The 14,029-nt window shown below is 34.0% G+C and overlaps 1 protein-coding gene across 8 annotated transcripts in view; it reads left to right on the forward strand.

Moving 5' to 3' along the window:
- The window catches only part of KMT2C (lysine methyltransferase 2C), a 291,259-nt gene that overhangs the window by 136,307 nt on the left and 140,923 nt on the right, over positions 1 to 14,029 (forward strand). For all 8 annotated transcript variants that reach the window (XM_074193304.1, XM_074193306.1, XM_074193298.1 and 5 more), the window contains exon 7: positions 3,411 to 3,573. In XM_074193304.1, coding sequence (XP_074049405.1) covers positions 3,411 to 3,573 — 163 coding nt within the window. The remainder of the gene's footprint in view (positions 1 to 3,410; positions 3,574 to 14,029) is intronic.

A 14,029-nucleotide genomic window follows, 5' to 3' on the forward strand; every position in this document is an offset into this window, starting at 1 on the left:
TAGGTAACATACCCCAGGTTATAAACTCGTCTTCTAGAGGAAAAAGAAGACTCAAAAAGGAGCAGTCCTTTCATGTCAGGGAAGTAATGTAAAAGAAACTTACCAGATAGATGTTGGTATTACTCGGAAAGAGTTATGAGGGAGTATTAGAATTCACTGCTTCCTGATTTCTGGTTCAGCAGTCCCCCTCTGGCTTCTCTTCCTTGGGTGGTATGGTCTTAAAGAAATTCTAAATGTATTGTAGATTCAGGGATGTAGGTAATTTGTATAGATGACCCTTTCTAAAAATTTTGTTTGGGAGAGAAAAAAAAGAAAGAGGATGATGTTTTGAAGGGATGGCCAAGCCCAGTGAAAGCATGATGTTTTCCAAGAATGATGGAAACATGGACACATTTGTAAGTAGAAAGCAAAGGTTTGACTATTGCCTTCAATTTAGGGGAAAAAAAACTGGTCTTATTGTCTGATCTTGCCATCTCTTATACTTTATGTTTCTTCCTTAAGGACATGATCTCTTTCGTGTCACATTCAGTTTGGATCAGTGTATACCATGGAAACAATATAAAGACTGGCAAATTGCCTTCTGTGGGGGGGGGGTGGGGGGAGGGAAGTAAGATTAGGATAAAAATTGTAAAGCTCAAAATAAATTCTTTATAATTCAAAAAAAAGAAAGATGTGAAGATAGGAGAACTTTGTGTAAGCTCTTATGGCTAATGGTATAGAATAGAAACTTTGATTGTCCTCTGCAAAGAGAAGAACTATCTCTTTATCCTGGGTTGAAGGGAAGGATGAGAAATTTTAAGATAAGGCAGCGGTGTAGTAAACTTAGGACGTTATAGGACTTTTCTCTGACTATTTTTACAGTTAACAAGCATTCATCAAGTACCCACTATCTCAGAATCATTGTGTTATGTGCTAATATACAAAGAAAGAGAAAAGATAGTGTTTTCTAGGAGCTTGTTGTTGATGGAGGTTGACCAGTTTTTTTAGGGTAATTACCATGGTATGAACATCCATATCTTTGGCAGGAATGGAGTGTTTTGATAGCTTTGAGAGGGGGATACAGTGTTTTAACTTCACATTGATGAACGTATTCTGTTAACTCTCATGAGGACTGGAGTTTGAATGGAGAAAATGCCTGTGTGAAGTATCTTGAGAAATTGGGGAAAAGCTGGCAGGTATTGACTGCCCAAAAAAAAAATGGCCTGGATGATAAAATTACTTGCTGTGAATCTCACAGGAGGAAATATAACAGTGGCAGATAGGGATCTGGAAGAGTGAAAGTATGGTTTATATTTGCTCTCTCTTGAATTTAGGGTTAAGAAGTTACAAACACCTAATATGCAAGAAAAGAGTCATAGTTGCAGTGTCTTGGGTAAAGACATATTTTTTTAGATTAATGAAGCTACAAAAAGTAAAAAGGGAAAATGTCTATGATTAAGGGCCAGTAAAGTTGCAGTAGTTGAGGACTTCCAGTGATCTCAAGGGAATGGGAAGTTAAAAGAGGATTTAGATTATGATTTCATGTGTTTTATGGGGAGAAAAATGAGATTTTGTCTGATTGAGAAAAATACTGGAAGATCTGAAGATTTTATCATTTCAAAAGTAGGAGCAAAAGCTTAACAAATTTGCACACTCACTTCCAGTTTTACAAGAACAATCAGTTAATAGAGGCCCTTGATCTTTAGTCATTGAAATTTCTCTCATCTTTTAAAAGTCCTCTTATTAGATCAGAAGCAGCAGAGAAAGGATATTATTGTTATTATGTTATTTATGTTATTTGGGTTTTCTTTAGAAAGTGGATCTTCTCAAACTATTACAATCTATAGTGATTTCATGTTCTTAAATTTTCAAATATTTTTTACAATTATCTTTCAATTAATCATGCTTTATGTTGAGTTGTCTTGAATATTAATAATTGCTTAATTTTTCATGCAGCTTGCCCAATCATTCTTTGTTTTTTAGCAAAAGTCTGTAAATTTTATCACATATCTTCTATAGCCAATTTGATTTTAGTGATAGAAATGGTAGGTGTACATTGTGGGTGTTTTGTATCACAGACACGTCTGTGACTTTTTAAAAAACTTCAAAAGAGCTTATACTTTCCTAGCTGTTATTTCATAACAATTTTTTTTCATTTTGTTTGTTCTCTTTTGAACTCTTAATCATTGTAGATATTCTAATCTTTTTACAAACTTGGTTTTTCATTCTTTTCTTAATCCTAAAATATTAGATTATTAAAATTTTTTAAAGAAAATATATATGTAGTTGGGGAACTATATTCTAATTGAAAATTTTTGAGCATGTGATTTTATTTGCAAGGCAGACAAAATGGATAAGAAAATATTTTGAGCAGTTGAAAAACAAAATAATGAGACCTGGAATTTTTAAATTCTTGGCCAACATAATTTTAAAACTTCAGCAGTTCATGAACTGAATACTCCTCCCATTCCAAGTATCATTCAGATATATAATCATGCTGTTAAATATTTTTTAAAATCACATTTTCTTGTAACTTAAACATGCTGATAATTGAAATTTAAAAGTTTTAATAACAGTATATGATATTGTCTTATGTTATATTATCTCATAATCCTTAGATGCCAGTTGCTTTTGGTTAATTACTTAGTTGGTAATAAATGAATTGGAAAGGTTCATTTAATTAGGGCATTGTTTCAGCCTTTCTCAGCGTTTTTTTTTGTGATGTTTAAATTAATGACTTTATTAGATATTTCAGGCTTTCTCAAAGCAGTTAGAGATTATTATTATCTGAAATAATACAAACTAAGTCCAAATAAGATCAAAATTTGAATCAGATATGTCCTGATGAGTGCCTCACCATCTAGAAGGTATAAAATCAAAGTGAAAAAGTCAGTAATCTGTAAGACAGTATGTTCAAGTATTATTTATACTCATTTAAAAGCTGACGAAATGAAAATCAAAAAAGTTATTTGAATCTCCCCCCCTCCCCCCCTCCATAGTCACACTCTGATTAAGATATCATTGGGGTTTAAATCTGTATTTTTCCACTTCACTAAATTATATTTATGGAAACAAAGCATAAATAAAGACATTTGGTGTTTAGATTTCACTGTTTATCCTTAGCATATTCTTTCACTTATTTAGTAGGTTTATTCATCATTGCTACATCAGTTGCAATAGTTTTAAATGGAAATTAAAAAAAAATTTTATTTGTTCATGGTTAAGCTGTCACTAAAGTTTTCTAAGGATAAAGAAAAATCTTCATGTAAATTATTTCACTTCAATCCTTTTCACAGATATACTGTTGTTATTTTGAATGAGCTCTGAATTTGTTTTACTAATAGCTTGAAAGAAGTGTTTCTTCCAGAATTGTAATGTTAAGTGTTTGTCAAAGTTCTAAAAGGAGATTTGCTTTCCCCCCCTGCTTTTAGCGATGTGCATTTTGTAAGCACCTTGGAGCCACTATCAAATGCTGTGAAGAAAAATGTACCCAGATGTACCATTACCCTTGTGCTGCTGGAGCAGGCACTTTTCAGGATATCAGTAATTTCTCCCTTCTTTGTCCAGAACATATTGATCAGGCTCCTGAAAGATGTAAGTATGTTACATGTTATAGATTTTAAGTTATATTTAGAAATTCATCAGTGTATTTGTTTAAATAAAAACTGTTTCAGGTCATCCAGTGTCTATGCAGATAGTCTGAAAGATAATATAACTTTGTATTGAAGGAAAAATTTAAAATTTCATTGGAGTTATTCTTGAAATGAATATGGTATTGACATTTTGTAGATTCCTTTTTATTTCCAAAACTTTAAGATCCCAGATATATTTTCAGAATACTGCTCAGTCTCTCTCTCTCTCTCTCTCACACACACACACACACACACACACACACACACACACACAGTAAAAGGAGTTAATGGGAAGAGTAATGGTTCGAGGCAAATTTGAGGTACTAAGAAAAAATTTTTGTTTTATGATAAGGTAAAAAAAGTAGTCTAAGGATTTTGAACAGCTTCTCTTTTGTTTGGTATGGTGACTTTAAAAGGAAACATTTCTATTTTGAAAAGAGGAAATTGTTGTCTTAGTTACCTTGATTTGTCATTTTATTCTTCTTTTGGATTTTCAGATATGTAGTAATTCTCTTATTTGTATCATTTAACTTCCATTTTCTCCCATCTGCATAACAATTAGACGAAAGTCATTTTCATGCATTAGGTATTTTATATTTCTGATACTTCCTCTTAAAAATTTGGAGTAAAAATATAATTGTATAACATGAGTAATGTTTTCTTTGGTTAGTTTCTCTCTTAGATAGCTATCCAATGGCTCCTATTTATTCATTTACTCATTTTTTTTTTTTTTTTTTTTTGGCAAAGCAATGGGGTTAAGTGGCTTGCCCAAGGCCACACAGCTAGGTAATTATTAAGTGTCTGAGGCCCAATTTGAACTCAGCTACTCCTGACCTCCAGGGTTGGTGCTCTATCCATTGTGCCACCTAGCCACCACCCCTCATTTACTCATTCTTAATAGTTCTCTTTAAGTTTTTCCATTCTCTTAACTCAGATACATATACATATTTAAATAATGCTTAGTTGGTAATTGTTGGAAATACAATGATAAACTCTTTTTTTGGTTCAGTTATGGTAAATTTTATTTTTAGAGTTCTAATCTTTTACTTGTAGAATAGTTAAGACAATTTTGTGAAACTAAATCAGAATTATTTATATCTCTTTCACAAGGGAAGGACATTTTTTTCTGTTATTTCTAGTTGCATTCAATTGATTTTATTTTACTATATTTTAATAGTAGGACACTAGATGAATTCTCTTATAAAATTATATTCTCATACTTTAGTCTGGTCTTTGCTATTGTTCAAAAATTCTTGGTTTTGTTTCAGTTTGTAAAGATAAACATGTAATTTTTCACATAGGTGTTCACTTAACAAGTGTATGATATCTTTTTTATCATAATATTCCACAAAATCTGAAAAACAAAATCATGGTGAGGCTCATTCCATTAAAGACATTTGTATTTCTCTTCAAGCTTCCCAGTTTGGAAGTCTTGAGAAATTCAGAATTTTCTTGGGAACTATTTTTGAATTCTTCATAATTCAGAATGCCATCTTGATTTCTTGTTTCCTTTCTATTCACCCTTAGAATCCAGCCCTTCATCATTCAAACACTTTTTGGATTACTGCCTTTTTTTTTTTTTTTTTTTTTTGCTCAGCATTCTATATCTGGGTGTGTGTGTGGCGGGGTTGGGCTAGGCAGTGGGGTTAAGTGACTTGCCCAAGGTCACCCAGCTAGGTAATTATTAAGTATCTGAGCCAAATTTGGACTCAGGTGCTACTGTCTCCAGGGTCATTTGCATCTGATTTGTTGTTAATAGTTAACTAATAGTTAACAAAGCACTTAATGATTTGCAAATTGCTTTATGAAGATTTCTGTTTATTCTTGATAGAAGATTGCTTAGCATTTGTTAGTATTTTGTCCATGTTACCAATAAGGAAATTGGAAGTTGAGGGATAAAGATGATGCTCAAGTGTCTAAAACAAGATTTGAACTTGATTACTTTTGATTTTTCTTTTAACGATTTCATTTATTTTGAGTTTTACAATTTTCCCCCTAATCTTACTCCCTCCCCCCCATCCCTACAGAAGGCAATTTGCCAGTCTTTACATTGTTTCCATGGTATACATTGATCCAGATTGAATGTGATGAGAGAGAAATCATATCCTTAAGGAAGAAATATAAAGTATAAGAAATAGCAAGATCAGACAATAAGATATTAGTTTTTTTCCTTCTAAATTAAATAGTCCTTGGTCTTTGTTCAACCTCCACAGTTCCTTCTCTGGATACAGATCTCTCCATTGCAGACAGCCCCAAATTGTCCCTTTGTTGCACTGATGGAATGAGCAAATCCATCAAGGTTGATCATAGCCATAATAGTAATGTTGTGAAAGTAAACATATCCGGCCCCCCCCCCCCCCCCAAAAAAAAGGGAGAAACTTCAGTCTAGATTCAGAATCCATGAGCTCTTTTCATGGAATTCTTTATCTTAAGTCCTTCAGAGTTATTGGGTTATAGTTTTCGTGAGAAAATGTAAGTCATTGACACAGTTGCTGTTACTGTCTATATAGTACAGTTCCCAATGCATCTTTTCATATAAGTCTTTCCAGGTTTTGCTGAGACCATCTTGTTCATCATTTCTTATACCAAAATAGCATTCCTTAATAATCCATATCACTTATTCAGCCATCTCCCAACAAATGGACATTCCCTTCATTTTCTATTTCCTTGCAACTAGAGAAGAATTGCAGTAACTATTCTTGAACCTATAGGTCCATTTCATCTCTTCTGGATTATAGCTCTGCTTGTGACTTTGCTATCTTAAAGAGAGTAGGCATGGTTTTGTAGCCCTTTAGGCATAGTTGCAAATTGTCTCTAGAAAATTGTTGAATCATTTCACAGTGCTTCCAACAGTGTATTATGTCTCATTTTCCTTACACCCCCTCTAGCATTTGTCGTTTTCTTTTTCTGTCCTATTAACCAATCCACTAGATATAAAGTAGTATCTTAGAATTGTTCTAATTTGCATTTCTCCAATCAGTAGTGAATTAGGACAATTTTTAAAATGTGGATATAGATAGCATAAAACATGATATCTTTTGATCATTTATCAGTGGGAAATGACTCCTATTTTTTCTATGTTTGAGAAATGAGGTCTTTAGCAGAGAAATTTGTTTCATTATTTTCCCCTAGGTACTATAGCTAAGTTTTACTTCCCTCCATACTATTCCCCCACCTATTTTCCTCTCCTTTTCTCATGCCCCTCCTTTAAATATTAAGGTCCCCCCTCACCTGCAAGGGCATTAATTCGCCTCAGGAGAGGAATGAAATTCGTACATAGTGGGGGGTGTTTGCTAGCAGGGTAATCTAGCAAATCCATTTATTGTCCCAAGAGTCAGAATATTTAAAGATAAAAACCACATCATTTATATATGAGAAAAATAAGTCAGAATGTCCTAGGCTGTTCTTAAGGCAGAAACCCTTGGCTTAATATTTTCCCAGGAAGACCAGATGTGCCTTTATCAGGCAGGCAGTTTTGTTAAAATAGCGATCAGAGGAAAACATATGCAGAAGGGTCACTTGAGCTCAGAGCAAGTCAGTTTGACTTTTCCCTGAACTCCTGCTATTCTCAACATTCAAATGTGATTTTTCATCCACATTGCTTTCTCCCATCCCCTTTCCCTCCTACTTTTCTTTAGAGTAAGATAGATTTCTGTACCCCATTGAGTGTATATGTTATTCCCTTTCTAAGTCAATTCCAATGAGACTAAAGCTAATTCACTCTTTCTCAACTCCCTGCTCTGCTACTCTACTACAAAAATCTTTTTCTTGCCTCTTTTATGTGAAATAACTTATCCCATTCTACCTCCTCTTTTCTTTTCTCCTAGTGCATTCCTCTCCAACCTCTTAATTCCAACTTTTTTTTTTAAAGATTTTTTTGCAAGGCAAATGGGATTAAGTGGCTTGGCCAAGGCAACACAGGGTAATTATTAAGTGTCTGAAGCTATATTTGAACTCAGGTCCTCCTGACTCCAAGGCCGGTGCTCTATCCACTGCTCCACCTAGCCACCCCCAATTCCAACTTTTTAATGAAAATGACTTCAATTCTCATCATCTTGTCTAAATATGCTTCTTCTAATTTAAATTGTCTTTGATGTACTGCTGAAGTGAACAAGTCCATTATAGTTGATCATCACTTCACATTATTATTATTAGTAGTATGCTTAATGTTCTTTTGGTTCTACTAATTTCACTCTGCATCAATTTATGCAAATCTTTCCAGGCTTTTCTGAAATCCCATGTCTCATGATTTCTTATAGAACAATAATGTTCCTCCTTGATAATTTCTTGAAGTAACAAGTCTAGATACTTTTTTTTAAGGCAATGGGGTTAAGTGGCTTGCCCATGGCCACACAGCTAGGTAATTATTAAGTGTCTGAGGCCAGATTTGAAATTTCTCTCCTTCATCAAGTTCTTGACTCTGTTTTCCCTCATCACTCTCATGTATCTTCCCCATCCCCCCTTCCCTTATTTGATTTTCAAAATCCTTTTTGAGTTTTCTGTGGTCTTAGACCAATTCATATTTTTCTTGGAGGCTTTGCATATAACGTCTTTGACTTGTCGTCTTCTTTTGAGGTGTTCTTACTGATCACCAATGTAACTGTGGTCGGGTTTTTTTCTTCTCTTGTTTACTCATTTCCTCAACCTGTGACTTGATTTTTACTCTTTATTAAGGTTGGGCTGGGTGATTTTAATGGTAGAGTAGCCTTAGATAACCAGACATGGCAGGGAGTCTTTGGGAGGAATGGAATTGGAAATGGCAACAGCAATGGTTAGCCTACTACTGAAGACTTGCACTTCTCATTACTTCATCGCAAACATTGTCTTCCATTTACCTAAATGCAATAAAACTTCTTGGATACACTCTTGTAGCAAACATTGGCATCTATTAGACCATATGATTGTAAGGAGAAGAGACAGGATGTGAGAGTGACAAAGGCAATGTGTGTGGAACAGAGTGCTGGACTGATTACAGATTCAACCTCACTAAGCTAAATTTTCATATTCAGCCAAAGTGCCAGCCCCATGGCAAAATAACTGTTAGAAGAATTAATGTCAAGAGATTATAGTGTCTTTCTGAGTGGGAACAATTTGTTGCTAAATTGGAGGGAAAACCAAGCCAACACACAGTTGGCAACAGTGGAGCAGAAAAGGAGTAGGTAACTTTCAGACATCTGGTGTACAACACTATGTTTGCTCATCTGAGCCAAAACACTAACATAGATTTGATGAAAATGATGAGGAAATACAGAATCTACTAGATGAAAAATGAGAACTCCACAGGGTTTACCAGCATGATAGTTCATCCATTTCTATGGGGGGCAGTATTTAATTCAATTAAAAGTAAAGTCCATGTGAAACTGAGAGAGATGCAGGACTCTTGGCTCACTTAGGGGACAGATGAAATTCAGTTTTATATAGAAAGTAACAAATCAGAATGCTTATTCAGTGCATCATAAAAGCATTCTGGTTTTTTATGGTGCATCTCAAGTATTCAGATGCACGTTGCTTTTTGTTAGTAACATGTTCCTAGAGAAATGGGCTGAACAGGCCATCATCAATAAATGTAGGAGTTATTGACCATTTACCTCAAATTGAAGTCAAATCAGTTCCTAGCTTAAGTCTTAACCAAAGAAGAGGTTTTGAATGTCATTAGGCTCCTTTGAAGTGGCAAAGCACTTGGTGCTGATTCTATTCCAGCTGAGATCTACACGGTGGGGGTTCCATTACTGACTGAAATTTTCCAAGTTATGTGGCATGCAGAGGTTATCCCTTGAGAATTCAAGGACAGATACCTCCATGTTCTGAAACTATAAAGATAAAAGGGTATAGATTGTCCTGTGACAATTACAGGGTGTTTCTCTTTTAGTCATTGGTGGTATGATTCTTGCAAGAGTCCTTCTCAATAGGTTGATATTTCACCTGGCAGTTGTTCATCTTCCTGAGATCCAGTGTGGCTTCAGAAAAGGTGTTTGCTGCCTGACAACTCCAGGAAAAGTTCCCGGAACAGAACAGAGTTCCGTATACAACTTCTGTAGATCTGACCAAGGTCTTTCATACCATTAGTCATGAGGGTTTATGGAAAATTTTGTCAAAATTTAATTGCCCAGAGAAGTTCATCACCATTGTACATCAGTTCCATGACAACATGCTTGACTGACTGGGTTCTGTATAGTGGACAATCCTCTTGAGGTTTCCCAATCCCCAGTGAAGTGAAACAAGGATGTGTCCTTGTTCCTATGCTTTATTTTTTAGCATGATTTTTCTGTCATGTTATCAAATGCCTTTATTGAGGATAAACATGGCTTCAAGGCCATCTATTGCACTGATGGCAACTTTTTCAACTTGAAAAGACTACAAGCAAAGACCAAAGAGAGGGAGGGGAGGGAGGATTTGTGCAGGATCTTCTGTTTGTAGATGATTGCACATTCAGTGTGCAGCCTCTAAAGCTGAGATGCAACAAATTATGGATCAATTCTCTACTGCTAGTGCTGATTTTGTTCTAACATTTAACATCATCAGCCAGCACCATATGTGAAACCATCAATTACAGCAATTGGAGATGTTTTGAGTATTGTGACCAACTTCATTTATCTTGGTAGTGTTCTTTCCAAGGAATTACACATTGACAATGAAGGTGACTCTCACATTACCAGAGCTAGCTCAGTATTTGAGAGATTTTGAAAAAAGGTGTGGGAGAGAAAAGGTATTATACTGACTCCCAAACTGAAGGTCTAGAAGAGCCATTGTGTTGATCTCATTGCTATATGCTTGTGAAACCTGGACAGTTTACCAGCATTATGTCAGGGAAATGAATCACTTCCATTTAAATTGTCTTAGGAAGATTTTGAAGATCACCTAGCAGGAGAAGATACAAAACACTGAAGTACCTTCTTGAGCTAAACTCCTAGCATTCCAATATTACTCCAAAGAGTGCAACTACTTTAGGATGGACATGTTGTTAGGTCGGTAGATGTATGCTTGCCAAAAAAGACTATTTCATGGAAAACTCACACAGGCCACACACACATGTCGTTCATACCATTAACATGTCATACTGATAATGTAATGTTTTCTTGAATTTATTGTAGTTGATTAACCTTTCTGCTTTTAAACCAATACTTATCAGATTGGAAGATTGATGATATATGATATGATATGATATGATATAATTAATTGAATTCCAAAAGTAGAATTTTAGTGAAACACAAACAAAGCCAGGAAGTAAGTAGGAGGTGAAACAGAAGACAGTTTCAGGCTTTGAAAGGAAAATATTTGGAATCACTAGATGAAGTATCTTTTGTGAATCACAGCAAGGTTACTTAATCACAAAGAAGGGTGCAATTGAGTAAGGTTTTTAGTAGATGAATTGGAATGTTCAGAAAGAGGGAAGATTATGAAGTGTTTTGAATGGTAAATAATGAATTTTATATTTGATCCAGAAGCAGATAGGGACACTGTGAAGTTATCTGACCTTTAGGAAGATTTATTTTATTAAATTTGACAGCTTTTTGAGGGTTAAATGGACTGAAAAGAGCCTTGAGATTATTGAGATCAACCAGATAACTCTTAGAGCTTATCAGACTTGTAGTGATAAAACCTATACCATGGTAGTTTCAGTAACAAAGATGAGTAAAGAACGTATAGGAGGCATGTTGTAAATGTAGAATTGTCAGGAGATGGACAGCAGGTTGGAGTGATTACGCAAAAATGAAGAAGCCAGAATGATCCCTAGTCTTGTTCGTTGAGAGGGTTGTGGTCTTTTCTTGCACTGTATTAGAAAAGCTAGGAAGAATTTTGTGCTCAAAGATAATGAGGTCAGATAATTGGTAAATTTTATAAAACTAGATAAATAAGAGACAGATAAGAACAATAATTATTTAACTTTAATGTTGCTTTTTCAAACCAAGATAAATTTAATGGAAATAGAAATAAGTTAAGAATATGAAGAGAATTTATGAAAACTTAAGTATGATAGATTTTTCAATCTTTGGTGTGTGATGACAATCTTATGGACTATATTTTCTATTTTTTTGACCATTAACAAAAATTGTCTTTGATATTTGTAAAAAATCTCAAAAGCATATTTATATTGTTAGTAGTAAACATTTTACTTGTTGACCATAACACAATTAAAAGCATAATGAAATAGAAATTTTAAAGAATTTTCAGAATGGTTCTAAAAGAAATTCACCAGACAATAATTTCATCATATACCAATATGATAGCATATTTAAGAAAACTTAAAAAAGATTTAGTACCAGTGCTATTCTTAAGGGAAAATGGATATTGTCAAAAACCTTGATTATCAAAAGATGAATCAGATGACAGAAAAAATTTACAAACATTACAATTCAGAAAATTATAACTCCAAAAATTGAAGTTCAGAAATCCAATCAAGAGAAAAATAGAATTGAAAATTAATCATAAAAATTCATCAAATTATTAAACTTGTATTAAAGTGAGTTGCTTGTTTTTTAATAAAAGACTTATGCAGCATATTTTTAGATAAATAATTTTTAGAAGAAGATGCAAGAGTAGTAATTGAAAGTGTATTAAAGGGGCAGCTAGATGATGCAGTAGATAGTGTACCAGCCTTGAAGTCAGGAAGACTTGAGTTCAAATTTGGCCTCAGCCACTTAATAATTACCTGTGTTTTGGACAAGTCATTTAATCCCATTTTCTAGCCATAAAAAAAGGAATGTGGATTAAAATATCAATGACTGTATTTAACATAGTTAAGTTGGCAGGGAGAGGAAGCATTTTTCCCAAGCTTATTCTGTATTCTTCCAGAAAAATATTTCATCTGGAATTCTGATCTGGAAAGCCCAAGAAAAAAGTCACAATGAGTAATTCTCCCCCCCCCCCCCCCCCCCCCCCGGACCGAAAGAGAGCTAAGACAGGGACATAATAGTAAATATGTGATAGAAGGTAATCCAGGGAGATCCCTGAACTACCTGTGGCAGGACTTTCAATCATCTTGAAGGTCTGCACCTTTTTCCTAGTTTTGGTTCACAGGTTCCAACATAGATATCCTCATTTTGTACTATGGAAGGAAGATGATCCATGAATGTTACTGATGATAACCATTAGAGTAGCATGTAAGCTTGCAATGGAAGGATCAAGGTAGGTTTTTCTATTTCAGTCCCCCTGAACTTCTAAGGCCCCAAAAGGGTAGTGAGCAAGTCCAAAAGTAGATAACTGAAACTCAACTTCAAAGAAAATAGCATACTCTATCTTTTATTAGGAAACTTTCAATGCTCAGACCAGTAGTGACATGAATACAGAACTCTACTTCTTTGAAATGACTGAAAAGTTACAGTTTTTAAGATTGAACTGAGAAAATTTTTGAAGTGTCTAGAAATTCAGAAGCTCTTGATACACATTTTCCTCACGAAATATACAGAGCCCACCCTTGATATCAAATTGAAGGCTAGAAGTACTGTGGAAGAATGCTAAGAGAAGAAAAGGATCTTGACTATAGAGAGTTCCTATGGTTACAGGGAAGTTCAAACACAAAGAAGACAATAAGGTCTATTCATTTTCATCTATAAGTAAAGACTTACATAGGGAAAAATGCAAACTGGACACAAATCCAGCAAGAATTCCCTGTCAAGTTAAAGAAAAATTTGAAATTCGCCATTAGAGGGGAAAAAAAAATGGGAAAAGAGGGCTAAGGAAGAAAGATGGAGATTTTAAAAAAACCTTAGAAAATATCTTAAAAATAGTAATTGGTCAGATGGAATTTAAAAATTCTGTGAAATATCAGGAACCAAAACAAAGTTTGAAAATAGCAGAAGGCAACTAATCTGGTAAATGATTTGAAGAGAAATAATTCAAGAATCACATGATTATTTGAAAGGCATAAACAAAAAATAAGTTTCAGTGTTCAAGAAATCTTAAAACTACTCAGCAGTTATTACTATTAAGGGAAAAACTGCTAAAACAGACATGGATGGCTTAATAGATCGAAACTAGAATTTAGCAATATGCTGTTATACATGTTTAGATGCAAATTATATATATATATATATTATATATATATAAATATATATAAATATATAAATTTAGAGTAATTGGCTGGAGCAGAATCCATTAATTAAACTTATCTATTTTAAAAGGAATAGTAAAAATGGAGCTAAACAAAGCTACCGTAAGTAATATATTACTGAATTTATTTGCACCAAAAAAAAAGTATGGGATCTTAAGATTTTACAGAAAAAAGCTAAATTAAAAAAAAAAGGAATAGTAAAGCTGCAATTATAGATTCCCTTTCTGACCTAACTAAATCTAATCATTATAATAAAAATAAGGCAGTATTGATTTTAAAAAAGTTATTTAATATATTTCTGGAGAATTTTGACTGGCTATTCATGCATTTTCACAAATATGTTCTACTTTTATTAGGGCATAAAAGA

The sequence above is a fragment of the Macrotis lagotis genome, chromosome 7, assembly GCF_037893015.1.
Source record: "Macrotis lagotis isolate mMagLag1 chromosome 7, bilby.v1.9.chrom.fasta, whole genome shotgun sequence".
NCBI lineage: Eukaryota > Metazoa > Chordata > Mammalia > Peramelemorphia > Peramelidae > Macrotis > Macrotis lagotis.